The sequence below is a fragment of the Colias eurytheme genome, chromosome 4, assembly GCF_061535395.1.
Source record: "Colias eurytheme isolate Ceu_HAF_F1 chromosome 4, ilColEury1 Martin Lab GWU primary, whole genome shotgun sequence".
NCBI lineage: Eukaryota > Metazoa > Arthropoda > Insecta > Lepidoptera > Pieridae > Colias > Colias eurytheme.
In genome coordinates this window covers 7,055,722-7,067,601 of record NC_142983.1, presented here as the reverse complement: position 1 = coordinate 7,067,601, position 11,880 = coordinate 7,055,722, and the positions used below count along the sequence as shown (strand labels likewise).

At 32.6% G+C, this 11,880-nt stretch overlaps 1 protein-coding gene across 1 annotated transcript; it reads left to right on the top strand.

Annotated features, from left to right (window-relative positions):
- The first annotated feature begins 4,605 nt into the window (after positions 1–4,605).
- Positions 4,606–11,184, top strand: rdgB (retinal degeneration B). The gene is made up of 2 exons (XM_090120651.1): positions 4,606–4,756; positions 6,048–11,184. Exon 2 carries the CDS (start codon positions 6,088–6,090, stop codon positions 9,601–9,603), a length of 3,516 nt encoding a protein of 1,171 aa, XP_089976777.1. The 5' UTR covers positions 4,606–4,756; positions 6,048–6,087; the 3' UTR covers positions 9,604–11,184.
- Positions 11,185–11,880: the final 696 nt, after the last annotated feature.

Genomic DNA, 11,880 nt, shown 5'->3' with positions numbered 1-11,880 from the left:
AGGCCACCGATACAGCAAACCTACGGCAGTTCCAAGATTTAAAATAATGCATATTTTCTGTTTGTATTTTGTAAATAAAGATTAATACTATTCTATTCCGTTTTTTATTTAATAATCTTATATATAAAATTCTCGTGTCACAATGTTAGTCTGCATACTCCTCTGAAACGGGTGGACCGATTCTCATGAAATTTTCTGTGCATATCGGGTAAGTCTGAGAATCGGCCAACATCTATTTTTCATATGTACCACGGGCGAAGCCGGGGCGGACCGCTAGTAATAATATAAAAAGACGTACTTAGTAGTAATAATAATAATTTATTTATTGATAAGACATCATAGGTCCACTTGTTAGTAATTTCCTAATTACTATGTTAGAACATTACATTAATTATTTAAATATTATCATTTAATAAACATACTCCAAAATGTGACACATTATACTATACTCATATAAAAAGAAAAATACACAAAAAATATTTATTTGTGAATTATCGATAACAAGGCTGACATCCCTCAGGGCATAGCATCAGATAAATATCAAGTAAATGTCATTAATGTTGAGTGACACAAATTTCAACCTTATCTCTATGTGTTGAGGTTCAAAGTTATATTTATCGAAAACTAACGCCCTCTGTTGTGGAGTAGCTGAATGTTTTCGAATTTGGAATTTCTGTGCAATGAGAAACAAAACAGCTAATATACCTAGGGATGTTATACTAAAATAAACCGTAACATGGTGCGTTAGGGTACATATTGAAATGCTGAATTTATAACCTAAGTCAGTTTTTACTCAAATTAAGCTGTCCAATCAAAGGCATAGTTTACTTGTAGTGTACTGTATAACTATCGGTTTAAATGTGTGGGTTTGGCGACACTGGTTTTCATACTAATTATGACATTATCGCACTTCTATATGTTTTTACTGTTCTGTGATGTTTATGGTATCGGTCAATTAAGGAAAGCTGGCATGTTCACAGTACTCACACTTATGCAATTTCACTTACAGTATGTTCAAAAATAAATGCGACTCTAGTTTCATTTTAGACTTGAATTGTAAAATGGGTGCGTTGTAGATAAATATATGCAAATATAATTATGAAAGCTCTCATAATTTACCTGTAAAATTATAATTTAAAAGTAAAGTAGTTTCTCAAACGACCTGAAATGTTTTTATCGACATCATTTTGTTTATGTACATACTGTCAAATGTTAGCTGTGGTATCGTTACTTTGATCCATGCTTTGATCAGATGAAATTTTTTCTTTTGAAATGTTACCGAAAAGCCGATACAAGAGAAAATATAGAGTTCGAGAAGTGTGCCTGATTTAGTAAAAGCTCATTATCACACTGTTATTGGTAAAAATGCCGATTTTAGTCAAAATTTATATTTTTCTAACAAGATCCTTATCATCCAAATTTCCATCTTGGTGAGAAAAATTGACATTTCTAATGAAAATGAACAAAAAATTAAATGATTTTATTAAATACTGTAAAATAGTCTATAATTCTTCCATTTACTGTATCACAAAATTCTTCATAGATTTTTAGATATTCGTACTACACCAATTACATCACCCTGTATTTATAAACAATTGCAAAATATGACACATACATAGGCCGGGAGATACTGACACAAAATTTCGGGTCATTTGTAACAGAATGGCGGTTCTACAGAGGTCTTTATTACGCAATGACTAAAAGAAAAATGATGGTCAGAACGCTCGTACCGGCGGACTAGTTGCGTGGGCGTTAGTCGAACTCGTCGGATAAATAGCGAAAGTCAAACGATTTGTAACAAAAATTTTAGAATTTACCGATAGCCCATAAAAAAGATGTAGGCGGTAGTGTCATGCCATACTTTTCCGGTGTAACTTACAGCCCCCCATACCGACGCGAAAAAAATCTTCAGATTCAGATTTTCCGCGGTATGGCGACCATTTGGAATCGTCCGAAAAGTATGGCATGGCGATTTTAGTAAATGGCTGCACGACGATGGTCACCTGTGCAAAAGTTAGCCCGGTACAAATGGTTGAATTGTTTTTTTTAAATCAACGCATTCACGTCGGTATAGCGGACTGTAAGTCACATCGTCAAAGTATGGCATGACACTACCGCCTACATCTTTTTTAAGGGCTATCGGTAAATTCTAAAATTTTTGTGTTACAAATCGTTGGACTTTCGCTATTTATCCGACGAGTGTGACTAACGCCCACGCGACTAGTCCGCCGGTACCAGCGTTCTGACCATCATTTTTCTTTTTGTCATTGCGTACTAAGACCCCTCTAGACCGCCATCCTGTTACAAATGACCCGAAATTTTGTGTCAGTATCTCCCGGCCTAACATGTGCAATTTGTAAATGTGTTGACGTTCCAGCTCTTCTTAATATACCTATATAAACATGTAGTTAAGCATGTTGTTATGTATCGAATTTTATGAAATGATAATAATAATTATTGAATAGGTAGTGGTCCTGAAGATCAGCATATTTACTCATCCACACTGCAACTTACAAGTGTGGATAAAACTATTATGTATTTAGAATTATTATATAGTATAAGAGCATCTAAATAAATAAATAATATATTTATCTGGCTATATGTTTTTATGAGTGTGAAAATATTTTTATACCTGGTTGTTATATTAGTATTTTAATAAATATTTTAAGCCTTAAATGTGTTATTCTTTAATCCTTATTTTAAAACTATTAGTAAAAGCCTTATAAGTCAATTACCTACTTAAATATATTTTACCAGTTTCTAGATTCATTAGTAAGGTAACAAAATTCCAACTAATCCGCTTATGCATGATGTTCTATTACAGGACATAAGAAAAGTACCTATAGTACCTACTTGTAATTATTTTGTAGTATGTAGGTACTTAAAATATGTATAGGTATATTATTTTTATTTAAAAGTAAATTCTAAGTGTTACAAAATTAGAAATTGTTGGGATTAAAAATATAAGGTCGAATACAAGCTATGCGTTCATACAAAGACGCGGGTTCGAATCCAAAATCATAAAAGGCTCACAAACTGCAAAATTGGCCGCAATGTCCATAAGCTCGGACTACACTATCTTTAAATATCGCCACACGCAAGTAGGTCTGCCCTGAATATAGCCCATGATTATAGACAAAACTCTATTATTATTATCAGGTTCCCATCTACAAGTTGATACAAATTTAGCTTCATATTTATAGCTTATGCATATGTATGTATGTAAGTTGTCTGTTCGTGTACTGCTTTATTATAGCGACCTTCTACATACATACCTACTATTATCGATTTTTCTCATGTCCATCCTGCACACGTCATTTATTTATAGTGATGGACACGACTTAAAGTCGCAAATCTGATTGTTATTTTATGTCGTGTTAAAGTGGTGTTAAATACCTTACTTATCTACAAACGAAGTAGGTATTAATTCAATTAAGTTTGAATTTGGGATATGATTTTAATGAACTATACTATTTTTTATACTACTAAATGATAAGAAGTTAATTAAAAATATGAGGACAACTTATACCCGGAAGGCTACAAAATCTCGAATCAGTATTTGTGCCTATTTAAAAGTTTTAATTAATAGTGACGCCATAAGCCACGTCATCTTTTCTAGGTACAGGTACTTCACAATACATAGTTAATATATTGTTGAAGTAAACTTCTAAATGCGCGTTGAAAGTAAAATTTCAAGGTCGCGTCATGGCAATGGCGTCACGTCATGGAGTAAGGCGACGATTTTTGGTATCTTTGAATCTTGCCAAAGTTTCACGTCTGACACGTGTGCTCGGCACACATGCTCATTCTTTTATTTTATTCACAAGATGGTTTTTACATAAGAAAAAAAACAATTACTAACCATATTTTCGAAACCATAAGAATACAATTTTATTTTATTTAAATGAACTCTTTAAAGGTAATAATAATATAGCATAATATACAATAAAGTAAAGAGAAATACATATTAAACAATTTAATTACTGAAAACTTCTTTCTTAATGAAAACGGCTAAGGAATGGAACTCTCTCCCTAGCTCCATATTTCCCGCACAATACAATCTGGACCTTTTCAAATCGAGGGTGAACAGGCTTCTTCTAGGCAGACGTGCATCCAAGTAGACCTCATCGCCGCTTCCCATCAGGTGGGATCGTGGTCAAACGTCTGCCTATTCATTATAAAAAAAAAAAAAAAAATTACACAGCTAACTAATAATCATTAATAATGTATAATATATTATGCTCTGTTGCTAATAATAAAATATAAACAAAAATCGAGGCGTCTACTATAAATACGGAAGATACCGTATGATGTCAAAAGCATTCCAATCTACGATAGTCTATTTTACATCAGCATAGGTAGGTGTTGGTATTACTACTACATCTACAAACGATAAATAACTTTTCTCGATACTATGTTGATCTTGGTTGTGGTTGCTTTGTGAATACTATGTAGAAATACTTAGTTTTGCCTGAATTAGGCTTACAGTGAGCAAGTTTATTTTTTTAAATTTGATGTGAGTTGTCATTTTAAAGGTAATATTGGACAAAGCCTTGAAAGAAACGGAACTTGTGTCATTATTCTAGTGGGATTTGCGATTGTGAAAATGTCAAAGTTCACTCGTAGACCGAACGTAATGGGTTTTAATTCTATTATATGTAAAAATAAAAAAATATAATGATTTATAAGTGAAAAATAGTGGTGAATGGAATGTGTGAAATTGTGAATTATCATGATGAAGTACCAGAACATTAAGGTAACCCACCATTAAAATTATAATATTCCGATTATCTCGTAATCAAAGAACAGCTACGTTTTAAGTTTCCACCTTCGTGCTTTTCGTTGTTACTTCTAAGTACTAATGCTAATGTGAAATCATTTTAGATAAATTGCTAATATTCTATAATTGGTAATGTATCAAGAAATATTCTTTGAATTGTGTGAATCAGTCATGTATTCGAGATAAAAAAATTGTTGGTAAATATTATACAGATTAAAATAAGTTGTAGATATTTACCACGAAATTATTGAAAGTTAATCGATTTTAATAGATAAATAAACATTTCGAGTGATTATTTCCAACTATAATGACTATGTATTGATTCTATATTTACTTAATTTAAATATTTTTGAAATTTTCATTTGTGTACTTTTTTTAATTTATATTCCTTCTATTTCATAATTTACTGTTATATACGTATACGTAATATGGATATAATAAAATAATCCATACTTTCTGTGATCAAACTTTATGATTGAAATAAAATAATAAATAATCTTGAGTTTCATTTATACTGTAGGATCAGGAAAACAAATTCCTTGAAACATTTATTTTAATAAGCAAGAACTTTAACCACCAATTATTATAGCATTTTAAAGTACTGTCAATCAAGTAACTACATTCTGTTTAATGAACAAATCAAAGCCAATTATTATTTATTATCACTCTTCATGTGTTAAATCCTTCAAGCCAAATTAGTATAGTGCTGCATGAATCAAAATAACATTACAGCATTAATTTGCACAGTTACAGATTTGTATCATAATAATTTTGAAAGACAATATAGTTTTACATTTATATTATACATACTTTTGTCTGCGGCTATGCTTGTGTAGTAAGAGGAAATCAAATATAGTTCACATGGGATTTCTGGGATAAAACCTATCCTTTATCCTTTATCAGGTCTGAAGCAATCTCTGTACCAAATTTCATTCAAATTGGTTAATTGGTTGAGGTGTGAAGATGAGACAAACATATAGACAGAGTTACTTTCTCATTTATAATATTAGTTCTGATTACATACAATTTAAGGAGTAACAACATTCAGATTTTTTGCTTTCCTTTGAATATAGAGCAAGATAATTTCATTGATTTAACATAGATATAGATTTGATAATATTATGCTTATAAAACATATTTAATCATATCCAAGCTGCTTTTGTTAAGAATTAGGTCATAAAAAAAATTGCAATTCAGTGTATAGGATTTTTGTTTATTCATTCATTGATCTTAATCCTAATCCTAATTTTATTGTAAATTGTTCCAGGTCTTATTCTAAACCTATGAAGTAAGAAAAAATAATAACCATGCTTATTAAAGAATATAGAATACCCCTTCCCCTTACTGTAGAGGAATACAGGATTGCTCAGCTGTATATGATAGCAAAAAAGAGTAAGGAAGAAAGTACTGGTGAAGGCAGTGGAGTAGAAATTATAGTTAATGAACCATATGAAAATGGACCTGGTGGAAAAGGTCAGTATACACAAAAAATCTATCATGTCGGAAGTCATTTACCTGGTTGGTTCAAAAGTTTACTGCCAAAGTCTGCTTTAACAGTATCAGAAGAAGCATGGAATGCTTACCCCTACACAAAGACTAAATACACTTGCCCGTTTGTTGAGAAGTTCTCAATTGAAATTGAAACTTACTATTTTGATGATAACGGCCATCAAGAAAATGTTTTTAAATTGTCTGGAAGTGATTTGAAAAATAGAATGGTAGATGTCATTGATGTTGTCAAAGATCAATTGTATGGGGCAGATTATGTCAAAGAAGAAGATCCAAAACTTTTTGTATCTCAAAAATGTAATAGAGGACCTCTCACTGAAACTTGGCTGGAAGACTATTGGAGGGAAGTTAGGGGAAAGCCACAACCTTTACCTAATGGAAAATCCCTTATGTGTGCTTACAAATTATGTAGGGTAGAGTTTCGTTACTGGGGAATGCAAACAAAACTAGAAAAGTTTATTCATGATGTTGCCCTAAGAAAGACAATGTTGATAGCACATAGGCAAGTATGGGCTTGGCAGGATGAGTGGCATGGTTTGACAATGGAAGATATAAGAGAAATTGAAAGACAGACTCAGCTTGCATTGAAAAAGAAAATGGGAGGAGAATCTAGTGATGAACCTGATCAAAATTCCGAAGACAATTCTAAGTCACTTGCAGCTACAATGAGTAGTCTTGAGAAAAATGAAGATTTGGCAACACCAATGCCTACAAAGAAGAGCAGTAACGAAAAGCACACCCATTTGTCACCGGAAAGCACACCACCATCAGAACCGAGGAGTTCTTTCAAAACAAATCTTAAGTCATCATCTTCAGGTTCACTTAAAAGTATGCAGACCCAAGTTGCTAATTGGAGAATGGAAACATTAGTACGAGAATCAGAAACAGAAACTGGTTCAGAAGATGAGTTTTATGACTGTGAAAGTTCTTTCAATAAGTGGTCTTCAATGTGTTCATTAGATGAAGCTGATATTGATATATCGCCAACACAAGGTGATTATAATCAAGACGATAGTATATTTAATCCTTCATTTTTAAAGAGAGTGACATCAGAAAGAGGTTCTAGGAGAATGGTGGCCTTACATAGTCATCAAAGTATAGATGGATGCCCAGATACACCAGTACATAGTTCCTGTGCTACAACTGTATTAATCCTAGTTTTTCATGCTGGGAGTGTGCTTGATGCTAATATTGATATGACTGCAAAAAAATCTGATGTGACTACATTCAAGGGAGCTTTTGAGTCAGTTATGCGGCAACATTATCCTACACTAGTGGGGCATATAACTATAAAGTTAGTGTCATGTCCATCTATCTGTACAGAAGCATTAGGAGTTTTGTCTACTCTCAGTCCTTATAGCTTTGATTGTTCCCCATCAACTATGGAATCACCATCTTTGACAAACGATCTAATACCAATTGGAGCTATTCCATTAATAGCTACTTCATCCCCTGAATATTCTGATCACATTACCAAAACAATTGTGTCTGCGAATTCTGTTTACAATGAATTTATAAAGTCTGATGATGGAAAGGGTTTTGCAGGACAAATTTGTATTGTAGGGGATAGTATGGGGTCATTACTAGCGTATGATGCTTTGTGTCGAACTTTGCAGTACCAATCACGTCATGACAGTGAAACAAGTATTTTAGATACTGAAATAACGATTCCAAATGAACCCTCTGAACACTACTTAAATAAATCTCATTTACAAGCTCCAACTCCTAGAAGAAGATCTTCCACAGCAAGTGATAATCAAAGCAAATTAGAATTCGAAGTTTCGGACTTCTTTACATTCGGAAGCCCATTATCGCTTATTTTAGCTTCAAGAAAGATTTCCGATGACAAGACTTCGGATATTGTAAAGCCACCCGTTCAACAAGTGTACAATTTATTCCATCCCACAGACCCAGTTGCTGCAAGGCTTGAACCCTTATTGTCAGCAAGATTTACTAATCTACCACCTATAAATGTTGCAAGATATGCTAAATATCCACTGGGTAATGGACAGCCATATCATTTAATGGAGTTAATACAGAGTCACCCAACATTATTCGGAGATCATTTGCCAATGCCTCCGACACCTATTCTTAGAAGGTTGTCAGAAGCTTCCGTACAAAGCACAGTGAGCGGATTAGCTGATAATATACCATTAATTACAATGAATGCTCTACAACAAAAATGGTGGGGTTCAAAACGGTTGGATTATGCACTCTATTGTCCCGAAGGCTTAGCTAATTTTCCAACGAATGCATTGCCGCATTTATTCCATGCTAGTTATTGGGAAAGTTCTGACGTTATTGCGTTTATTTTACGACAAGTGGGACACTTCGACTTAGCTTTATACAGTCACGCTGACGACAAAGATTGTACACTTTTTCAACCTGGCCAAGATAAAGAAAAATGGATAAAGAAGAGGACATCAGTAAAATTAAAAAATGTTGCTGCAAACCATCGCGCTAACGACGTTATTGTAAAAGAGGGTTGCCCACAAACATTTACGGCAAGATTTATGTACGGTCCTTTAGACATGATAACATTGACTGGAGAAAAAGTCGATATACATATGATGAAAGATCCGCCCGCGGGCGAATGGACTTTATTAGAAACGGTTGTGACGGATAAAACTGGGAGAATTTCATATACACTGACTGACAAACAAAGTGTTAGCTGTGGTATATATCCATTCCGAGTAGTCGTACGAGGTGATCATACCAGTTGCAATTTTCATCTTGCAGTTGTACCTCCGCAAACAGAATGTGTCGTGTTCAGTATCGACGGATCTTTCACAGCCAGTATGTCAGTGACGGGTCGAGATCCAAAAGTGAGGGCCGGTGCGGTTGATGTTGTTCGATTTTGGCAAGACTTGGGCTATCTGATCCTGTACATAACGGGTCGCCCTGATATGCAACAAAGAAAAGTGGTTTCGTGGTTAGCCGAGCACAACTTCCCGCACGGTCTAGTATTTTTCTCGGACGGTTTATCAACGGATCCTTTGGGCCACAAGGCGGCACACTTAAACAGTCTCATCAACGAACATGGCGTGATACTTCATGCTGCATATGGCTCTGGCAAGGACATCAGTGTATATCACAATTGCGGATTATTACCCAAGCAAATTTATGCTATTGGCAGAATTAGCAAAAAATACAATAATATGGCTACACCTCTAAGCGAAGGTTATGCTTCTCATTTGGCTGATTTAAAGCAGCCGGGTGCCGTGCGACCGGCGAGAGGCAACGCGCGCTTGTTGGTACCGCGACGACTTCTGGCTCCGGTAAGTAATGCGCCTACAACTCGCGTTCGTCGTTAAACTTAAGTCGTTTTTCATAATATATTTTACGTAGTTAATACTATTCTTATATTTTATAAATTACGCACGCCAGGAACTCAATAAAACAGTTATTATTAAGACATGACAATCTATCGATCTTGTCGATATTTATTGCTTGACGATTTTTAAAGTTGTTTTGAGTTTTGTAATGACACTCAAAGAAACTATATTTTTCCAATAATAAAATATAATATATTTGATATTGATTATTATAGATATATTTAGAATTATAAAGTGATTTGTATAAATTCTCTTGTCACATGTACCTTACTAATTTATTCTTATAATAAAATAAATGAATTTACATAAATATTCTGTAGATATTTATGTACTATCAATATTCAATTTCAATCTTTAAAGGTTTTTGCTATAATTTGGGTATTTAAAGCTATAATTAAGGCTCGGAATCTCCTGTAATGTGTGGATAATTAAAATAAATCTAGTCTTTTCTATAGCCGTAGCAAACGGCGCCTTAGGTTGGCCGGGTTTATTCAAACTATTTTTTATTCAAAAATAATTAAGTAACTACTTACCTATTAATTATTATCAAAAGTTTTTAGATTTAAACCTGGTCAAACCGAGCAATATATCATGCTACGCCTATGGTCTTATAAGCAATTGTTATTAATATTTTATTATTATTAAATTAAGGGTAGAGCTTTGAATTACAATGGAATATTTACAAGAACAATCTTGTAATGTGGTGGTGGTTTATTAATTATTATGAAGAAATTTATTCATGTTTTTTTTTATTCTTTTTAACCACCATTTTCTGTATAAATATTTTTTTTATTAAGAAACAATGAAGTTTTCTATACTTAGTTTGATCTAAAATTTGCTTATTAATTTAAGGATATTTATTTTAAAGTAAAAAATTTCTAGCGTGTTAAATTTTAACGTGTTCATTACAATGGGCATACTCGATTTAAAACGCTTCTCATAAATTTTATATAATAATTATGCCCTTTAATACATTTTTGAGACATTTAATTATTTGTAAGAGTTAGACGACTCTATTTTAAAGAGGTCATGAAATCGACGTGGATATTATCTAAAGTATTGTTATTTGTTTACACTAATTACATAGTATATATTTATTCGAGTTAAATCTTGTAGAATTAAGAAGTTAACGCTTTATCTGACTGCAGTTTCAGCACTTGAAAAAAATTACATCATCACATGAAAGATAAATAGCACTAAATTTACAAAGTAATATATATGTAAATAGAATTGTTATTGCGACTTATATAAATAAAACAATATTTGAAGTACAAAATAAGAAGTTTAAAAAAAGCGCAGTCAGATTTAAAATAAAATTAATTAGATTTTGTGTTTAATATAAGGAATAAAATAAAATGTTACTTCACTTCTAGATAAGTAATATATTAATTGTCTGCAATTTTATTTTGCATCTGTTGTATGGTAAATTAAAAATTTTAATAATAATAAATTAATCTCTTAAAGTAGGAATAACCATTTACTATTTTATTATTAAAACACGTAAATAAAAATATTTATATGATATATTATGATAGTTCAATTCCCTTTTTTATATTGACATAAATAGGGTAAGGTTGCTCAAGTCGTACCACGGCGTTAGTCGTACCCCACCAATATCTCGTCTGATACCATTGAATTGGGCCATCTAGTGTTGTTAACGTGAACTATTTAGTCGCGCGAGCAAGCGTAAACAAGTGGTCAGGCGGTCGGCTTCGTGCAGCGAAAATAATTCAAAAATTAAGTTTTTTATCACTTTTCATGTAAAATTAACGACTCATTCATAAGCTTTTTACGGCAGGAATGTTATCTTTATATTTTGTCTTTGTTTACAACGATTTTTAATGCTTATCTGTCAATTGTTTGGGCATACTCAAACAGGAGAAAATTTTTAGGTTGTGTTAGTAATTTTATTTTTCAACCTCAAAGATAAGTATGCTTAAGTCGTACCTGTTAAAAATTCTTTAGTCGTACTTCTATTTAGGTCTAAGATTTTGTTATTCACTAAAATAATTACCAAATAATATGCTTAAGTTAATCTCAGACTGAATTATTTGTAATTTTAACTTACTTAAAATTGATCTCTTATTATTAAGAATTTTTCTATATAGTTTATTATATCTTCACTAAAGTAAAAAGTTCTAAGTAAAGTTCTAAGTACGACTTAGGCTGTATGTGGTACGAATTAGGCAACTAGGCGCCTTAATCGTACCGAAGGTATGCTTTTGAAAAACGTTAAAATATATATTTTAATATTAA

Coding starts and splice junctions, on each gene's coding strand:
- rdgB (XM_090120651.1), top strand. CDS start 6,088: ATGCTTATTAAAGAATATAGAATACCCCTTCCCCTTACTGTAGAGGAA.